This window comes from Rhipicephalus sanguineus, chromosome 6, assembly GCF_013339695.2.
Source record: "Rhipicephalus sanguineus isolate Rsan-2018 chromosome 6, BIME_Rsan_1.4, whole genome shotgun sequence".
Lineage (NCBI taxonomy): Eukaryota > Metazoa > Arthropoda > Arachnida > Ixodida > Ixodidae > Rhipicephalus > Rhipicephalus sanguineus.
In genome coordinates, this window is record NC_051181.1 from 157,463,446 (window position 1) to 157,483,353 (window position 19,908).

The 19,908-nt window shown below is 40.8% G+C and overlaps 2 protein-coding genes across 5 annotated transcripts in view; both read right to left on the reverse strand.

The window, feature by feature from the left end:
- Positions 1–13,419, reverse strand: part of LOC119396853 (dystrophin) — a 296,880-nt gene extending 283,461 nt beyond the window's left edge. For all 4 annotated transcript variants that reach the window (XM_037664197.2, XM_049417260.1, XM_049417259.1 and 1 more), the window contains exons 1-13: positions 13,239–13,419; positions 11,514–11,654; positions 10,536–10,694; positions 8,913–9,152; positions 7,925–8,227; positions 7,111–7,494; positions 6,345–6,517; positions 5,566–5,716; positions 4,561–4,736; positions 4,106–4,256; positions 3,063–3,173; positions 2,679–2,849; positions 472–658 (exon numbers count right to left, since the gene is read on the reverse strand). In XM_037664197.2, the coding sequence (XP_037520125.1) occupies positions 472–658; positions 2,679–2,849; positions 3,063–3,173; positions 4,106–4,256; positions 4,561–4,736; positions 5,566–5,716; positions 6,345–6,517; positions 7,111–7,494; positions 7,925–8,227; positions 8,913–9,152; positions 10,536–10,694; positions 11,514–11,654; positions 13,239–13,379 (2,488 nt within the window). In that variant the 5' untranslated portion in view covers positions 13,380–13,419. The remainder of the gene's footprint in view (positions 1–471; positions 659–2,678; positions 2,850–3,062; positions 3,174–4,105; positions 4,257–4,560; positions 4,737–5,565; positions 5,717–6,344; positions 6,518–7,110; positions 7,495–7,924; positions 8,228–8,912; positions 9,153–10,535; positions 10,695–11,513; positions 11,655–13,238) is intronic.
- A 2,680-nt stretch (positions 13,420–16,099) lies between these two features.
- LOC119396856 (dystrophin-like) overlaps positions 16,100–19,908 on the reverse strand; it is a 28,034-nt gene continuing 24,225 nt past the window's right edge. Inside the window, exons 23-24 of the mRNA XM_037664200.2 lie at positions 16,889–17,017; positions 16,100–16,273 (exon numbers count right to left, since the gene is read on the reverse strand). The gene's annotated coding sequence lies outside the window, so the exon portion shown is untranslated. The remainder of the gene's footprint in view (positions 16,274–16,888; positions 17,018–19,908) is intronic.

Sequence of the window (19,908 nt, forward strand, 5' to 3'; positions counted from 1 at the left end):
GCAACATTCAGGTTGTCAAAATAACAAAAATTGTTGAAGTGTCAGTGTTACCCACTGTGACTTCATTAGCTTTCACACACTTGTTGGCCACATTCCTTCCATTAATGTTTTTGGTAATTTGCTTCACTTTGTTGCCTAAAAACACGTTGCCTGTATACAGTGAGTGACCAGTCCAAGGTTTATATATACAGTAGACTCTCATTAAACGAAGCCTGAAGGGACCAACAAAATATGCTCCGTTGAACAGGTGTTCCATTTACTGAGAGATGAACTGAGTTGCAGAATTCAAGTATGAAAGCAATCATATTAGAGGAAGTTGTTCCATTTAAACAGCAATTCCATTTAAGAGATTTCCATTTACTGAGAGTCTACTGTAGCATCTATCTGTTTGCCATGCTAGTTTCGGTAGTAAGCTACAAAATCACACAGAAAATAAGAAACGTCAACACGAGATGAGGAACATGCCCGCACCTATGACCAATGACAGCGGTGGACCTATTCGGGACACGATTTGTTGAATAGCATCCCATGACTCCTTAAGATGACTCAGTTTATTCTTGGTTGAAGGCAACAAAGGAAGCAGCTTTTCCACTTCCTTTGACTTTGAGCTGATCTCCTGAATCGTGTTGCCATGTCTCAAAAGAGTATCTTCAGCAACCTGGAAAATAAAAAAACTGTCTATGAAATCTGCTTTACTCTGAATTTCCCTTTTGTACATTCAGCCTTTCAATGGGAATATATAAACTTGTTTCTACAGCATTTCCCCAAGTTTTCACACAATATTCTGGAAATTCTGTAAGCCCCAAATACAGTTTATCAAATACTCTAGAATACAAGTACACACAAAGTAAATAATGAATTGCCAAGGCTCTTTGAAACTTTTCATGCATCAGTTAAAAGAAGAATGCAAGTTTATCCATCCAAATAAAACACATACACACAAAAGTGGTTTTACCACTATCAGATGCTAGTAGCACAGGTTTTCAGTAACAAAAACAGCTGAATCTAGGACAAAACTTCTCAACTGCCCCTGTTCTTCCATGTGCATCAAGCTCAATGCTTTATTCTCAGTGTTCTTACTTTATTTTTATTTCTTCAGTTGCTCACTTAAAATTATGTTTCACAATTAACGATAATAAATTCTTGACTCAAGTCAACTCAAAACAGTGACACCATCACAAATTGTTTACCGGTGTTATCTCTGCATTCTCAGATGTCCTTTCTTTGAAAAGGTGCAGATCATAGGTCGGCAAACTCACTCATGAGTCGACTCACTCAGACTCACTCAGACTCAGATCAGGCCGTGAGTCAGAGTCTGAATGATTCTGGGCGAGTAATATTTTGGCGAGTTTGAGTCCGAGTGAGTCCGGCTGAGGAAAATTTTAGTGAGTCTGAGTCCGAGTGAGTCCGGTTGAGGAAAATATTCGTGAGCCTGAGTCCGAGTGAGTCCTAAGCACAAAATATCTTTCTTGAGTGAGTCTGAGTGAGCTCCATCTTCTATTGCCGACCTATTGTCCTATCTAATCATCTTCAGCATTACTATCAATCTTATATCGGATTACTTTTAAACTCAAGTCTATTCACACATATGTCAATGCACGAGCGTTCATGCGCCACCTCAATATTTATTGATTAGAGGCATGAGTTCGGGGGGAGATTCCATGAGCTGCCCCCGCAAGCTCTTTCACGAGAAGCTCTTGATAAAATATCTCATGTGAGTCGTGTATTTGATAAAAATGTCCTTACTGGATTGAACCCACTGATGACACATATTTTAAGATACAATATCAAAAGGCGTATCGTAGGGCACCGATTATGTGAGATATCGGCGTTAAAAAGCACTGGCACCACGATAGAGACAGCTCATTTTACGCTAACGGACTCATGAGTCGACTCACTCAGGCTCACTCAGACTCAGGTCAAGCCATGAGTCTGAGTCCGAGTGAGTCCGGTTGAGGAAAATTGTGGTGAGTCTGAGTCCGAGTGAGCCCTCAGAGCAAAATATATTTCTCGAGTGAGCCTGAGTGAGCTCCAATTTTTTTGCCGGCCTATGGTGCAGATATTTAGAATTAGAATGCAAATCAAATACTCTTTGTTGTTCAACTTGTATTGCGTATGAGAATTCGCCGTTCAAAATTTTTGAACTTTTGCTTCCCTTGACTAGGTCAAGGCTAACACTTATTCGAATCTAAAAGTAGGAAAAAAACAAAGGAAGTGAGGAGAGTTCCAAATGACTCAGCTGTAGACAAAGTTCAGTTGCTGAGTCGCACCAGTTCCAGAGCAATCGCTAAGAACAGGCAACACATGTTAACTTTCATTCATTCATTCATTACAAAGACCTCACTTTGAGCACAACCTATGCGTGAATTTGCTGCCTTGATTTAGGCAAAGTGTTATATTATTATGCTGATTTGCACTGCGTACCAATAAGATCCAAGCTAACACCTTTTCACAACAACCACCTCGTCTTCAGACCTCTAAAAGCCATCCCCTATACAATATTTGCAATCATATTGCATCGATAAAAATACAGTCGTTTTCGCTCACAATGAAGCAGACAGGACGTCACAGACTGCAGAGAAGGCCAAACTTTTATGAACAAAGTAGGACTTCAATGTACAAGTACGGCACCAGTTTCTGTCTCTGCTTGATGGACAACTCATAAACGCAACCAATACCTTGACCTCCGGGGGTGACTCTCCAAGCAGCTTGGCGGCTAATAGCTTCTCAACGTCTCGTCGAGTTTCACTCAACCTCTGCTGCTCAGCTGCAATCTCTTCTTCGAATTCAGTAAGTTGAGGGATGTACGACTCCAGAGTCTTGCGCGCCTGAGGCAGAGCCGTGCTGGCCTGAAAAGAAAGGTATGTGTTTGCATTAAAAGATAGATTAATATAAACATATTTCCTTCCTGACTGATTCTGAAGTCAAATACCTCTACACCAATATGCACACTATGCTTATTTTTTCTAGTGGGGCTGTACAACTTGTATAGTTATCTATATAGTTTATCTATGCAAAGAAAGCCAGAGCAACACCAGAGTTCTTCGATAGACAGCACTTACCTTTTGAAACCGTGCTTCAAGGCTCTCAACTTCAGCAGGACGAACTAGCGATCCACCAAGGATGACAGACAGCAGGTTTGATCTCTTGGCACCGATTTCCTCTTCACAGCTCTAAAATGAGAAGACAAAAAGAAGGAAAATCCTACAAGTGCACAAAATATAGATGCAATTCAGCAGTATTCTTAATTAACCCGATAGCTGAATAGCACATCATATGACTCACCACCAAGTTAAACATGCCATGGTAACCGTGCCTTTGGATGCAAGACTCTCTCACCATGTTGAAAAGAGTGATTCAAGTGACACGTTTTTATTTGAGTAGAATGTATGCTATTGTCTCTTGGAAAAGATAATGAACGGTGGCGAGATGCTTGTATTCCAGGTGACGTTACACTGATTTATTTGAGTGCTGCGTAAAAAGCATGCGGCAAGAAGCGTGTTCACGGATGCACCACTACTTTGGAGTAGGAACTCATCAATGCATAAAGAATTGTGCAAAACTTTGTACATGGAGTCCATGAAGAGACAAAGAGCTCTGATAGAGCAAGAACTGCAGAGCAGCACTAAAGCTATGAGAAAAAAAATGCATTGTTGCAAAAAGTGCAACGCTGTCCTAGGTTTCACATCGTGCATCAAGTTTTTTCACTCTAAAAGAACTTTCCATTTGAAGAACAGCACAACATGATGTCAAATAATTGTAATTATTTTTTCAATGTCAGAGTTATGTAAAAAAAACTAATATATCTCTTGCTGAATGCAAAATTTTGAAAAAGGAACTCCCGAAGGCACGGTTATTCTTGGGAACAATTACCCAGTTAAGGGGTTAAGAAGTCGAAAGATAGAATATGCTTTATACTATAAACCATTTTAATAAGGCTCAGATTGCATGAAATTGACTCGATTGCCTGTCAAAGACTAATTTAATCAATACTTCAGAGCTAAAGCAATAAGAAAAAGGAACTTCTATTATTATTATTAGAAGGATGCAAACTTTCAATGCTATACTACTAATTGAAGCACACATACAAGTGAGCATCACTCACCTTCAGCTGCTCAAGCCTCTCCTTTGTTGTTTCAATGTCATCTTCTTCATTGGGTGTGTATGACAGCAAGCGGTCCACTTCCATCAGCCAAGGCTTCAACTCCAACAAGTCCTCCTTAACTTGCTCGGAGCGGGAGTTATCAACAGCGAGCCTGCAAAATTTGTGCAGAGAAACAAAGGTAGCACTGCCGCTTAGCATTCTTTTAAATAATTGTTTACCGAGACCCCGTTACAACTATGCCTTGCGAAATCCTTCCCTCCAGACATTCTCATAAGAGAGTAGATGAAAAAAACAATGAGTGCAATGTATGTTTATTGCTATGTCTAATTTGAACTGCAACCTTTCCACCACATTACAAGAGTCACATTACGGTACCAATATTAAGAAACAGTAAACTCTAATCATTACTTCAATTGAATGGCCACACAACGGTAATCAGTATAAAACTAGCTTACCTTTCCCTCCTGGACTGAAGCTCAGAAATGATGGACTTCCATCGTCGAGTCAGTGTGTCCAGCTTTTGCTGCAGGAGCACCCCGTCGGCAGCGGAGCACTGCTCCATGATCTGCTTCGTCATGGTCTTCACTTCCTCAAAGTGCGGCATCTTTTCAGTGACTTGTTTCTCCATTGACTGCAAAAGCAAAAAAATTGAACAGCAATACAATACACATGCTTGTTGTTACAATCAAGCCTTCTTGCTGAGCCATCCTATCACTAGTCACTAGGATTAAGAAACTATTATAGATTACATGAACACAAAAATACATTGAAGTATATATAACATCGCAACCAGGGTGCCTCCCTTTCAATAAGCAAACATGCAAAAAAAACAGCCACCCTGAAGACTACCTAGCTAAAGGGACAATAAAAAGAAACACTAAACCAGCTTATATCGATAGAGTATTGTTAGAACTCAATTTCCATTAAACTTTGATGTAACAGATTCAGAAAAAAATGCGGGTCAAAGTCTCAGCATTTGGTTTTCTCACCAAATTTCAAATGTCAGTAACTCAAATGTCAGTAAATCAGTGCAACGTCAAGAACTGTTAAGTATTTTCTTCATATTTGGGCTTTGTGTCTTTAAAGCTTACATCACCGACCATCTTTCATCTTTGCGTCTCTACTGATTTTCCATGCATCATTTTCATGGAAATAGTTGCTTTGTTGGTAGTAGTGTATGATTTACTAATGCAGATAGGATAATCTTTTTTCGGTTTGGTGTCCCCTTAAATTGAAGCAGCTCGGTCAACAAAAAGTTAAATCGCAAAGGAAAAAACATTCACAGATTAAGATAATATTGTAAAGGAGATCAAGAGCAGTACTGTCACTAAATAGATATTTGCGAAGAATTATAAAAGCCCTGTTTCAAAATAACCATTGAAATTCATAACACAATTAAAAATTGTTTGCCTTGCAAATCTCTTAAAACACAAAAACAAAATTAATGAAAAAGTCCTCACCTCTTGATGTTTTTGTGAAAGTTCGATGTCCAGGTCTCCGTTTGGAAGATGACATTGAACAAGAATAGTCTCAATTTCCTCCATCCAGAGGTTGAGGCCACGAATGCTGGAATCAAACTGCTGCCAAAACTCGCGTGTCTTCAGCCAACGACTGAAAAAAATACAACAGAAAAAAAAATGTGTATACTACATGTGAATAAATCATACATAAATGACTGCGAAGCACTCACAGTGAGGTCTTCAAAATCATACGTGCACCACTAACAGTATCAAAATGCAATTTTTATAAGAAAACTGCAACTAAAATTAAGAACAATAACTATAATACATGCAACCATCATTTTTCTTTTGCATATCATTTGTTTCTTTACCAGTATGCATACTGAGAAACACGATTCAACAAGCATAACAAATGGGCAGCCAGAATCTTACCATGTTGTATGCAAAGAATTACTGTGAAAGGAAGCAGGTCATGCACAAACAAGTTATAATCCAGTGAAATTTCTTGCTCGGTGAGTTCATCGAAGACTTAGGAATACAGGTAGCCCAGCAAAAAAAAACAACAGAGACTTAAGGAAGAATGAGCAGGAAGCAACAGATCTGGCACTAAGTCTACTGCTTCCTTCTTAGTCTTTGTTTTCCTGGCACACTATCATGTATTTCTCAGAAAATTACAAGAACTTGGTTTGCAAGCCTTTTTCTTTTTCAAACTTTTTGTAATACCTGAGATAAATGAAACCATGACAACAACTCGTACGTCATAGAGACAAGCAGCATACCTGTGACGGTCTGCATAGACTTGCTTCAGCTTTGTCCAGTCTTCGCTCATTTTTTCGACTGCACGAGACACTTCCAGGGCATCCTTGTCATTGCTCTTCTGCATTATGGCTGCCTGTTCTTGTTTTACAGAGTCCACGGTAGGCTTGAGGGCATCCAAGGCTTCTTTCACAGACTGCAGCAATATAAAAGGCCATGTGCCCTTTACATCAACATGACTTTCAAGGTAAAAATGCCAACGCATATTTCTTACTTCCGGCCAAGAAAGGCAGCAATGCCACAAGTTATGCTACTTACAGTTTCTCAAGCTACTGCACATGTATATGTAGGAAAGGCAATGATGTATTTATTCTTACCGATGACATTTCATAAGTGTTTTTGTACGTTGGAAGTGTTTGAGCACAATTACAGGAATCTTTTGTTTTCATAGCAAAACCAATATAATCGTATAACAAGCATAAATGTGGGTCCCAGGCTAATGTAGTGAAACAAAGTGTGCTTATCCAACCAAGCTTATCACAAACTATTAAAACTTCCTGTATCATGGAACATGACCTGCAGGACAGTCACTAAAGAGTGAGTCTTCACTTGGCCAGCTAAACAATGTAGCATCTACACTTTGCAATGCCACAAGAGTCAGACCCCAGTATGAAAATGGATAAACACTCAGCAAACTTGTAAGAAATGCAGCAGACAATGACGATACTATATGCAGCAAGCAACGTGCTGGACTGACAAAAAATTTGCGCCACAAATAAGTCAGCTCACCTTGAGAATGCCTTCCTGTTTCTCGAAGTCCTCAAAGTCCTTTCCGCAGAGCTCGGGGGCATGCGCCTGCCTCCCAACAGCAAGCAGGGCTTCTCGCACTTTGGCCACCTTTGCCACATAGTCAGGGATGCAAGTGACGGCTCCGGAGTCTACGATGACCGCCAACGGTTGTTCGGTTTGCGTGCTGTCGGCAACACGACACGATGGCTCAGGAGAGTGCAGTACTGCAATCTGGCCCTGGGCCTGGTTCCACAGCTGAAGCAAACGCTGCAGAAGGGCTTGGGTGGCTGCTGAAGGTACGCCACGCTCCTGCTCTAAAGATCGAGCCTGTTGCTGAAGGGAAGACACCTCCTGGCCTACACGTGCAGCCTGTTCCAGAGCTGCCTGCAAGTAGACAGTATTTAGGCTGTTGGTACACCACAAGAAACAAAGACACACAAAGAACAAGAATGACAGGACAGATGCTGACTTGCAACTAGCTCTTATTTCAAGTTAACCTGTTATACCATACACTATGCTTCGTCAAGCATACAAGCCTGGCATTTGTAGCACGTGCCTAAAAAGTACTTCGCATCACACAGCACTAAAGATGAACTAACTTACTTCTTGAGGCACATAATTTCTACTAAAAGAAAGCATACTGAGAAGATCAAGTAAATGTTAATGCACTTATATTACAAGGAATGCTTCTTCAACAATTTTCTTCTTCTCTACTTTAAACACAATGTCTTGAAAAACTTTGCAACTACAAGGCTCCCATGTGATTTACTGATATCATTATTGTGCTGTCTTGCTCCATCATTAAGGCAGCTACCTTTTGGCGGCTCTGGACCGTGCGAGCGTGCTCAAGATTTCTCAGCAGCAAGACCATCTGCACCACAGTTGCATCCGTCTGCTGCTGCAGGAGCTTCCAGCGCACCACCAGGTCTTGATAGTGGGAGCGGCGCTGCTCGGCTGCCTTCCGCACCGTGTTCCACTTGGACTCTAATGCCTCGGCCTCTGACCGGAGGCGCTCGAGAGCCGTAGGCACGGGACCCAGGCGCGGTGCAGCCCTGTCAACGTCTGTCGACACCTGGTCCACGGCCAGCCCTAAGTGCTCAATCTCAGAAGAGAGCTTCTGCAAGTAGAAACAGCCACAAAACGAGTGAGCTGCTGCAGACCACACATCCAAGGCAGCCAAGGCTTGGTAATGCAGGAGCTCGAGTGAAATAAAATTTTATTTCGAGGTAAGCTGGCCTTTAGCCCCGGCTTGCTCCTTTCTAACAAGAAGGCAATAAACTTCACTTTACTTTTGACAGTAAAAGGCTTACAGACAAATAAAGAAGTGCCATAACACACAAGGGAATGATTTTTCATCCACAAGTGCAGATCAAATAGTACAAGCAAAAACAAGGCATGCATGTAATGAACACAAATTAGTCTGCATCAAAGTGACATAAAAGCAGTTATCCTTAATGAATTGCAATTGTGCCCTGAGGAAAACAGCTTTTCTTCTGCCTAGGGAAACAAAGCAGTTGCTCCACCCAGGCTGCCTATACATACATGCAACCTTGGTGGCTCATGGTCCCTTGCGTAACTTGTCACAAACCAACCCTGTACTTATCTCTTGTATTCCTTGCCATTTTTGTGCCTTAACATAATTTAAGGGCAAAAATACATTAGCCCCAACATGATATAGGTAGTGTACGGTAAGTTTGTGAATATAGGCTTTAACCCCACTGGCTCCTCTTCAACCAATCTTTTTAATTTGCATCTGCCAGTAACATAAACCAAACAGAACAAAGAATAGGCCGTAACCTCACCTTTATTGTCTGCTCACTCTCCTCAAGGACATCATTGGTGACAAGTTCAACACCCTTGTCAAGGTGTGTCTCCAGAGCCTCAACCCTCTTGTTCACCTGGCGTAGTTTGGCCTCAAGCTGCTCAATCGCTGACAAGTCTGCCTCTGATGAAGTTGATGACAGGTTGACAGGTGACGCCCTCAGCTCATTCAGGACGGATCGTTGAACCTCTATACATACTGGTTCTAAGGTCTGTGTGGTCTAAAAAAATGAAAGTTGCACATTGTTAAGATTCCACCACCAACATTATTCATGTGTACTGGCACCACGGCGGCTCACATTCGTTTAAAGACACCACCCAGTGGTGCCATAAACATTCCAAGATTTAAAATATTCCACAACCAAAAATTTTATAAAAGCTTAGCCTTCTTATCTGGGACACAAAAGTTCAATTTAAGTGGCTTAGCTGATGTGATGACAGCATAAGTGGTTTTTATGAGCATTTCTACAGTTGCTGTAACTGATGCTCACATCCTAGTATTCATAATTCTAGCATTAAAAGCACAAATGAAGCATCAGGAACAAATTCTTCATGTTCTGCCCAAGCGACGTATAACTCCCTGCTGTGCTACGTAAACTGTCATGTTTTACGTCCATGCTATATGCCTGCAGGGATAAAATTGATCACGCTTTTGCACCAGATTTGTGTTTATTTGGGTGTAGTGTACATTTTAAAATGGCCGTGAACTATTCGATTCAAAGACTGAATTTAATGGAATACTGTTCAATTCAAGGTTCAAAATGTTATAATATTTCCACAACCACAAAAATTATAGCCATAGCGCTGTGCATACAGGTACAGTCACCCAAATCTTTAACTATCGTTCACAAGTGGCAATTTTTTCTTTGCATCTTTGCCATATGACTGAATTAAGTTCCATAAAGGGTGACGGCAAGTGCATGCCAACAAACCACATGCCCACAGAACAACTTTTAGCTACTTCGTTGAATTATATGGCGCTAACACACAAAAAAATTGCCGCTGGGAATGATAGTTAGATATTTAGTCGGCTGTACATGCATTGCTAAAAAGCAACACTTTAGCAGATCATAAGTGAAGTCCTCACTGCAGCATCAAGCTTCACCACAGAGAATATGAGAAAGATTGCATTGGCACTTGTATAATGCCTTGACAGCACTTCCATGGGCACCAGCAAACTGCAGAATGTGAAAGATGTAGGCTAGCTGCCTGTATATTTCCTTTATCAACAGTCCAAACTCTATATTTTAAATCTATGTACATAGTGTCCTGCTGACGAGAACATGCAGTTGGTATTTCACCATGAATTATGGCCGAGATATGACACAAATGCCATCAGACTGATCTTTTATGCATGAATGTACTTTCGGTGGATTATATCAGCCCCTTCTTATCAATAAAGGGAATATATTCCAATTACACTGGCTTTATCACTGGTTAGGTGTTTCCCTTAGCAGTGGCCCATATTGTAGAATACTAAGCCTATAAGCTGTTTTCTTTCCCCACATTTTTTTTTTTTTTTTTTTTTGTAAATAAGCACTGTGCAGGCACTGTGCAGGTGAGCACAAGGAACAAATGAGAGTAGAGAGAGAAAGAAGAATAACCTTGAGCTTCTCGACCACAGCGTTCCATCTCTCGCTGAGGGCACTCAGCTCGGACTCAACAGTCTTGCTGTATCTGGGTCCCTGACGCAACAGCTCAAGCGCCTCCTCCTTGAGCATCTGCACCCTTGTGTTCTGTTCAGCCATCTCCATCTGCAAGCTCTGTGAGTGCATGCAAGAATAACTAATTACATAATGAAAACACTGGCAAACACTGAGCAGTTCCAATGTTATATGAAATGCTTAAATGGGACAAAACTTTCCAAATCTACAGAAACGCTCGTGAACTAAATGTCGCCTCATCAAAATCAGTCTGTAGACTATGCGCAAATAGTTGCTGCAAGTAGGAAATACCGCAAGGTATTGGTGCATATGAAATCACAAAATACCCAAGTAACGGTGTAGCCAAACGGAGATATCCACGAGTTAATCTACCTGTGTTTCTTTTGCCTTTTTCTCTATCTCCCTTAATTAATTTAGCAGCTGCTGTTCTGCGCAATGGAGCAGTGGGTACCAAAACTTTCTGGTCACAGAAGCACAGTTTTCAGCAAAAGGTTTAGCCACCAAATGAGGTGGCATTTCAAAGCATGCATTTTCAGCCATGAACACACACACCATTATGCATTACAGGGTTGCCAATGATGCCCACCTCTGTTAAAGGATATGTTGCACTATTCACACTGCATATACAATCTCATTAGATGCATGAAACATGCAGTTGAATTGATGAAAATGTTGACACAGTTCTCACTACAGTAAGGTAAGAGCATCCTGTACAACAGTGATAACAAGATGAACACGATAATTCTGCCAGGACAATCACCAGCAAGAACCAAACAACACTAACATAACATTATGTATTGTGACATCCAAATAGCAGACCATTTTAGAGTTCCAATGCTTTAGGCACCTGGCAGGTGCAATAGCAATAGCATGTACGTTTGTAAAAAATAAGCGCATAAATAAAGCAGGAATCCCAACCTTGAGCTTTCTTTGCCCAGCAGCCGACTCCTTGTACTCTGTCTTGGCAACAAAGTAAAGCTCAGCCCCTTCAAGCCACGTCTTGATGGCCGTCAGGTGGTTGCAGAAGCGGGAGAACATCTTCTCCACATCCTTGGGACCCTAGAAGAGCAGTTGCATAGAGAACATAAGCCAACAATCCCATGCATTCATAAAGTGAAGTAAAGTGTGGAGAAAGTCAAGCGCACAGAATCTCAAAGCTCCAATTTTGTAGAGTATACAACTATACACATCTGCAACACCCCACAGCAAAACATAGTTGCTAGTGCAAAAAAGACACAAGAGCTGCCTTCTAGAAATTTAAGGAGTAAGAGGTTATTATAACAATTATGATGTTACCTGATAGTGCATGCAAAAAAAAAAAAACTGAAGCCATAGACTAACAAGGGAAAAAGAACATTACACATCCAATTACCTGACTCGTAAAATGGATATCCAAAAGGTTTTTGAGTCAGACTGTTGACAACTCTGAGTAGCTTACTTCATCACTAATAGGCAGCATGACCAGACTTGCAGCATCACCAACCATAATTTTACATACGGTCATTGCACCGCAAGGCATCACATTATAGGTTTACAAAAAACATTTGCAAACTTTCCCATATGCATGTATGGCTTCCTTTCAAAACCAAGACACATGATGCACAAGCTTAATGCACTATTTAAAATACATCCTAAGCTTGTGGCAAGAACATACAAGCTTGAGAAGACTGAGAAAAAACAAGGAATAGGCCTGTGCTTGTGTCGGTGTTTAAAGCATTCATACACATGGACTAGCTGTTTCTATTGGTTTTATCTATCATAGCGTATAATTCTATGCAATTACTTCAAATCTTGTGCAGGATTTACTCAAGCCTGTGCATGATGTGTCAGTCACTTTGATGCCATGAATGTTGACAGCACTTACTCCAACCTAGCATAATTGACTCAAAAGAAAGACTACATTGCCCTTATAAGAAAACAAAAGACTCAACCTACAAGTTTCTGTAATATTCCCTGTGAGAAAAGAGAAGCAGGATCATGAAGGAATATGACATGGATGTTTAGGCAGGAAATTTTAGGCAGAACTCTAATTATTTCACAAAAAGAGCTTGATTGCTGGAAAATGAAATGAAGATCAAGTTTTAACTCTTTCTTTTTTCATGCCAGAACCTCAGTGCAGGTATGTCAGTGTTCCAACGCATGTTTCTCTGTATATTTTTTTTATATTTGGGCCATTGTAGCCGTGCAAAAGTTCTCAAGAGTTGCTAAGTTCTGCCTTTTGCTCCTTTAGAGCAAAGTGTTTACTTATTTACCAACTAAAAAAGGCATCACACGCCATAAAAAAGCGTGAAATCACAACGAACCGTAAGGAAAAAAAAACTTCGCAAGGTGGAAGTACGATTCATTTTTCAGCACTGTGTCTGTTCTAGCTTACTAAGAATCCTTCTCATCATAAGAATGGCTTTTTTTTTGTATAGGATAAGCTGAACTTACAAACATGACTCAAGATAGTTTTCTTGTCAATGTCACTTTAAATATTTCTCACTGTATAAGAATTCAAACTTGAGTTAGTTGGTATGCATTCATCTTTGGTTGATGCAGCACACACAGGACGAGGACGAAGAATTAGGAAGCACAGGCCAAAGATAAAGTTTGTCACAGTGTAGCTGAGACATAGCTGTATCTGCAAAGAAAAGCACTCACCAGAGGCACCTTCTTGCGCAGGCTGTCATCAATAGCTGCCCACTGCTGCTTGAGGGTGCGTACAGTGTTGGCCAGAGAGGGAAGCTTGTGGCCAGGCGCAAGCGCTGTCAATCCCTCACTGAGCTCAACAATGGCAATCATCGAAGGCTTCTTCTGTTCCAACTCGCGCAGCTTGCCCTGTGGAAACGGCAATGTGGAAAGACCAGGATGCAACATTTGACAGGCTTGTTTGGCTGCCTGGATGCAGCCATATGTATTGTTCAAATGTCTGACTAGTGACACCAAAACCAAGAGTCACTTGTCACTTACAGGGTGCCACCACCAACTTTCATTTTTATCAAGAGGCATGCAGAAGCAAAGGAGCTAGACTTGAAGTGGTAGCAACAATCGGTGTAACATGTATAGGAACACTGTCTACCCCTGCCTGCACAATGGGCCACATGCTCCCTTCAATTTGGGGAATTGGCTAGGCATAATGAAAATAGAGGAAACCACATTACGGTGAAGAAAGTAGCTTACCAAATATGAGCAGAAGAAAAAAATAAAGACAGAGACATGCATTTCCTCATGCAACAGGCCATCATGCTGACGAATATGAACCATTCAATCTGTTATATAAGAGATTTTAAAAAAAATACATGAGTAGTTATTTTCAAGAAGCTAAGTGTAATATATTTGATAACTAAGGGAATATGCAGTAATTTACACCTAAGTTGCTAAAGTATACCTTCCCCCAATGTTTCTTATTTATGGCTACTGGTGCCAAAAAGCATGAGTCAGGATTGCTGAAATTTCTTCAACAACAAAAGGCAAACTCCAACTTTTGTTTTCCTTCCAGTTCCTTCTGCAAAGCATTAGAGATTAAATGTTTATGACTAAATTATTGCAAACAATAAGTAGTCATTGGTTGTTATTACTTGCTTGCAAGCCATAGGTGCATGGCAGCTGTAAAAAATTCCACTAGCACAAACACTGCATATGTTCAATTTACCTCTGCAACTTGAGCTCGTCTTCAGTACCATGAGGCTTCTCGATTTCTTCCATAGTTGCAGCCATCCAGTTGTGAAGGGCGATCATCTCTTTCTGGAGACACCGAGCTAGGAGTAGAGCTTGCTCAAGAACACTCTTGCTCTCCGTCACCTGGTTCAACACATTAAATTATGTTTTAATCAATGCCAACAACAAGACTGCAAGCAAAGCACAAAGCTCACAATAAATGTCCAGTAGTAATAAGCAATAAATTCTGCAATATACATATGAGGCATAAGCCATGCACATGCAATGTAAGAGTAAATGATATGCCACAGATATGCCATAATGATGGGTCACATTAAGAGCTTGAGACTAATCCTTATGACCGTTCTCATTTTTTTCCAGCAACCTTCATAAAAGGTGAAAGTAACAACAGTATTGCAGGGTAGCACTTCAAGCTACAATGCAATATAACAGTATGTCTACATAATAATTAAGGCACCTAGTCTTTTACAGAGACAACTCTTTGAACACCAGAACTACGAAATGTTCACAGTTTGCAGAACAGTACTTATCACATTCAGAGGCAGACAATATGAACAAAAAATCGTACACAATAAAAATAATGCCCATATAGATGGTCTCTTTTAAAATGAACATTCATATTACAGATTTTACGTTTACATACGCTGACTGATAGTGTTTGGCACGCAGACATTATGGCTGAAGGCCTCATAACAGAAAGCTACGGATTCACTTGGCTACTAGTGACTGTTTAGCATGCCCCTAAATTTAAGTAGATTAGTATTTTTTCCTTCTGCCCAACATGATGAAGTCCCTGCAGCCAGGAATTGAATCCACGACCTTTTGCTAAGCAGCAGAATGCCATAGCCAGTGATGTACATGGGTGGTTACATGTGCACATGAGTACACATTCAACGGGAGTTGCAAACATCTCCAAGCAAAGATGGCAATAATTAGAACAAAAGCATGTATCCACTGACAGCATAAGCATGGTGGTGCCTCTGCAAAACACTACCATTTCTCATTTACAGTCACAATAGAAAGAATGTAAAGCTGCGAATAAAGCCTTGCCCCAGGCAATGTCATAGTACTACAACTACCTACACCGACACCAATGGTCACAGCCTTAGCAAAAACAGGAAATGAAGCAGCGAAGACGAGCCATCACCTTTGCGCCTAGCTGGTTTGTAGTGACTCTTAATGCTGTCCAACTTCTGGTTGAGGTTGCAGGGCCTATCCGCTTCGCCACTCTCAGCCAGCTGCCGTCCTGGCGAATCACTTGCTCCACTTCACTCTTCACTTCACTCAAGGTCTTGTAGAAATGCTGCAGACCAGTAGTGATCATTTATGAAAGCAAAAAGAGCCACAATTTGCTGTATGTGAGTAAGATTTGTAGGAGCCTAAGAGTGCACTTGTTCTTGTATATGCTACACTTTGACTCCTTACAGTGTTTTGCCATGTCTGCTGTATGAATTGTTTCAGTTGAGCAACTGACTACAAAATTTCATATGAAAGCAAAAACAAAATAAAGATAAGGTACATCATGTGTGCTTGACCAAGTACTGCATTCAAAAACTTGTGCAGGTTCACCTACATGTTATCCTAAACCATTCAAAAAAGCAAATGCTTGAAGAAATAGAAACCACAGTTTCAATGCTCTTTGGCAGGTTTTCTAAAGTGAAAATTTTTGTTTTTCCTTTTGCTTTGGCCAGCTAGCTAAAATAAAATTCAGCTAATACCTGCACTGCCACTTTATTTATTAGAGGACCCTTACTTGTCTTGATTCTTCTTTTAATGCAAAGTGACTAGTAATTAAAGTTCTGTAGCACAAAACTTTTTTCAGTGGAGTAAGAAGTCAGAAATACCATGCACTGCACTAGTTGGTCTTGAATCTTGTCGGGACTCTCAGAGTTGAGGTCAAGTTGCTTCATCCCTTGCTCCACTTCTGTTAGCAACTTGCTAATTCGTCCCAGCTTGGGTTCAAAGTCATCGGGGCACTGAAACCTCTTGAGCTTTGCCGATATGTCCTCGAATTTCATCTACAGATGGCAGAAATAGACAAAATGAGCAGTAACTATTTTCTGTCATCACAAATATTCGGGCCCACTGACAAATAATTAAGCAAAAAATGATTGAAGTCACCAGCCCCACTGCCCTCATTTTCTTGTAGTTAACACAAAAATAAAGCTATTGACAGCATACGCATTAGAATCAATTAAAACTGAAACCCTTCTGGCGACAGGTCAACACAAGGCAGCTGTCTTCCAAAGTTAAATTTACAGCAAGCACAAACAAAAGCTATTGTGGGAACACTTGACAGCTTTGCATTTTCTAAAGCTGTCTTCCCCACATGGCTCACACCTCCTGGAATTCAGGTTTCCCTGATGGCACTTGCCGCACCAAGGTTATCAAAATTTCAGTTTCCATCTATTCAATTTCCAACAGAGGAAAACATAAATTAGGTGACAAGAAGTTTAAAATTTTCAGATTTAAGAACACTCTTTCTCTCGCTATAAGTCTTTTTGCTGACAATAGGGCAGTATTCCTTTCAGCTTTAAAAATACATTTTTCAAACACGTATTTAAGTTATCAGTCAAATTATTACAGCTATTGCCTATCGACTACTACCACAGTAACAAAAGTCTGGCACTTACCTTCATGAGCTGCAGCTGTTCATCTAGGCGTAATGCAGCTTCAACCCTATTTTGTGCATGATATGCATCAACCTGATCACTTAGGCTTTTCAACTGCTCCTCTTTCTCAAGGAATTCTTGCTTGAATTGCTGTAAGAGTACATCCAAACAATACAGAAGTTCAGGAGAAAACTGAGGCCTGAAGTAATGTGAAATCATCAAACAAGGACTGTCAATGGAGCCAACATTACAGGGGGACTTGGCCTTGGACAAGATCCCATGTCGAAACATTGACTCAAGTGAAATTTCTTGTTTGATGATTTCTCATCACTGTTAGAGAATATGAAATACGTACTAGTTTATAGTTTATGTACAATATACATATAAAATGCACATAATCATCAAACTATACTAAATGTGAATAGGTTTACCTTGAGCTTGAAAGTGATCAAGCATCAAGGCCTACAACAGTGGCGTAGCCAAGAGTTTTGTTAAGAGGCAGCTTGTCCTTGACCCGCAGTGGTGCTTGTCGAGTGTACCTTTGTGCTTGGTATTCTATGGTAGACTGAGGCAGTCATGGGCACGTTACCAGTAAAAAGTAACAGTGTTACAGTTACAGTTACCTAAGCCAAAAAAGTAACTCTGTTACAGTTACAGTTACAGAGTTTCCGAAAGTAACTTGTTACAGTTACAGTTACTGTGCAAAAGTAACGTCGTTACTTTTCCGTTACTGTATAAATATTAGATCACAAATCAAATGATAGAATTTATTTATTAAGGGTTGCACGTCGTAAAACCCTAGACGAAGGAAACATAAAAGGGGGCCCAACACCAGCAATCACTTTGAACGCCTCTTACTTGAAGTGGAAAACGTGGTTGATGTACTGGAACGACGGCAGTATATCCTAAGACGTTTATTAACTATACCCAGAAGCGCATGCGAAGAGCAGCGGGAGTGCATCACGAGTGGTTACAACGTTCATTGTGTCTGTTCCATATGTTTAAGGTGTGTCAAACTCTGTTCGGAGAGCTTCCGGTCCGCTGGGCATACAAACCGTTTTTAAGTCCCGTTATTATACCTTGGAACATGACAACGTGTGTTCACGAAATCCTAAGACTGCACACCTGCGGATGATCATGGCGGTATCTAAAAGTGCAATGCGGAGATCGGCGAAACGGGCAGGAAATGATCAACGAGGCCTAAAGAACTCAAGCGGAATGTCGCTAAAGCAACCCATGCAACGCGTTCTAAGACCGAGCTTGTTGAGCACTGCTGGATGACAGGTCATAGCTTTGACCTAAACAATGCGACGACGCCGGTTTGTGAACGAAGGTGGGGGAAAAGCAACTCCTGGAATCATGGTTCATTCGCCGCGGCTTGCAAAACAGCCGCGGCCCCCCCACTGGACATTTACAAGGACATGTGTGACTAGTGGACTGGTTGACCTCGGCTCTTTTTTTTTTTTTTTTTTTTTTGTTAGGATGCCACCTGCATTGGGGGTGAAGCGTCTGTCATTTTGTTAATAGTTGTTGCATTAAGTCGGAGTAAACATTTTACAACCATTTACAACGAAGTTTTAAAATATTGCTTCGCTAGTTCACGGAATTTCTGGCCTTAGCCGTTTTGCGTTCTGCTGTTTTCTAGCCACCCTGTCAACACGATTAGTTCGGAGCCTCAGACGAGGGAGACTATAAACATGGCATCCTAATGCTCCTCCACCTGTACACCAAGAACATAGCTAGATGCTCAAGTGACGAAAAGGATATATATGTTGAAAAAAAAAATGGACGCGAACTTAGCAGGCTGTTCAGTTGAACCACGATTGATTTACATGTTGCGTTTATGACAGACCTCCAACCTCGGTCTTCTGCAGGGAAGATAATACGCTTAGTCACCTCCTCTCCTAAACTGCGAGGGAGCCCTATTCTGGAAAGTTGAGGGTGGAGAGGATATATGGTAAAGAAGAAAGTTCGAAAAAGTGTTGCTGTTGGATAATTTTTCATAAAGAGAGAAGTAACTGTAACGGTATTTTCCGTTACAGTTACTGCGAAAAAAGTAACAGTGTTACAGTTACAAGTTCCTCTAACTTAAAAGTAACTAGTTACAGTTAAAAGTTACTGAAAAAAGTAACTAGTTACCGGACACGCGTTACTAGTAACTAGTTACTGCCCAAGACTGACTGAAGGGGCATGTGTCCAGTTTGAAAACTCCCAACTATAACCCTGGCCTACACCAATGGCTCATGCCTTCGCCTTGTTCTCACTATTCTAACAAATAGCCACACTTTTATCTTTGCTGCTGAAGCAAAGAATTTTGTTCTATGTTCTATGACTGCTTGTGCCTATTCCTGTATTTGCACACTCATATTACCAGGCATGTGAATAGTCAGTATGGAGCTCAAGGCAATTTCAAAGCAGATAATAATGATTTGGGTCAAATATTTTAAGTTGGATATTAATCAGCCATTAATCAGATACTGAGAAACCATCAACTAGTCTCGGCTAAGAAAGCAAAGACAACCCCTCAGAAAACAGTGAATGTGATCACTAGAGACCAGATTTTAGGCAAATGCCTATTTTGTTCTTTGCGCTCCTATCATGACACTTTGATATATGAGAATGAATTAGAGGTTAAGAAGGGCTTTTATAGCGTTTTTATAGTGCCTATTAAATGCCTATTTTAGCGTTTGTGCCTAAATGCTTACAAATGCCTATAAATGCCTATTTTCAAAATCAGCACTTATATGAATGCTATTTAGCCTCAAGCCTTGCTCCCGGGTGCAGTTTGAGACCGTTATTCATGTTACCATGCAACAGTGACAGTTCGGAACTCTATGGGGTTCAACCTAGTCCTCTAGTTCAACTAACTCCCAGAAACAACTGCAAGCAGTAGTGAAATGGCATGCACCAGCGAGCATTTGCCGCCGCGCTGACATGGCATGAGTGGTTGGCGAATACAAAACCACGGAGAACCGTCAGCGGAAAGGAGGGTGAAGAGCAAAAAAAGCAGCTTTTGTTTTGTTTGTAATTTACTTTTTAAG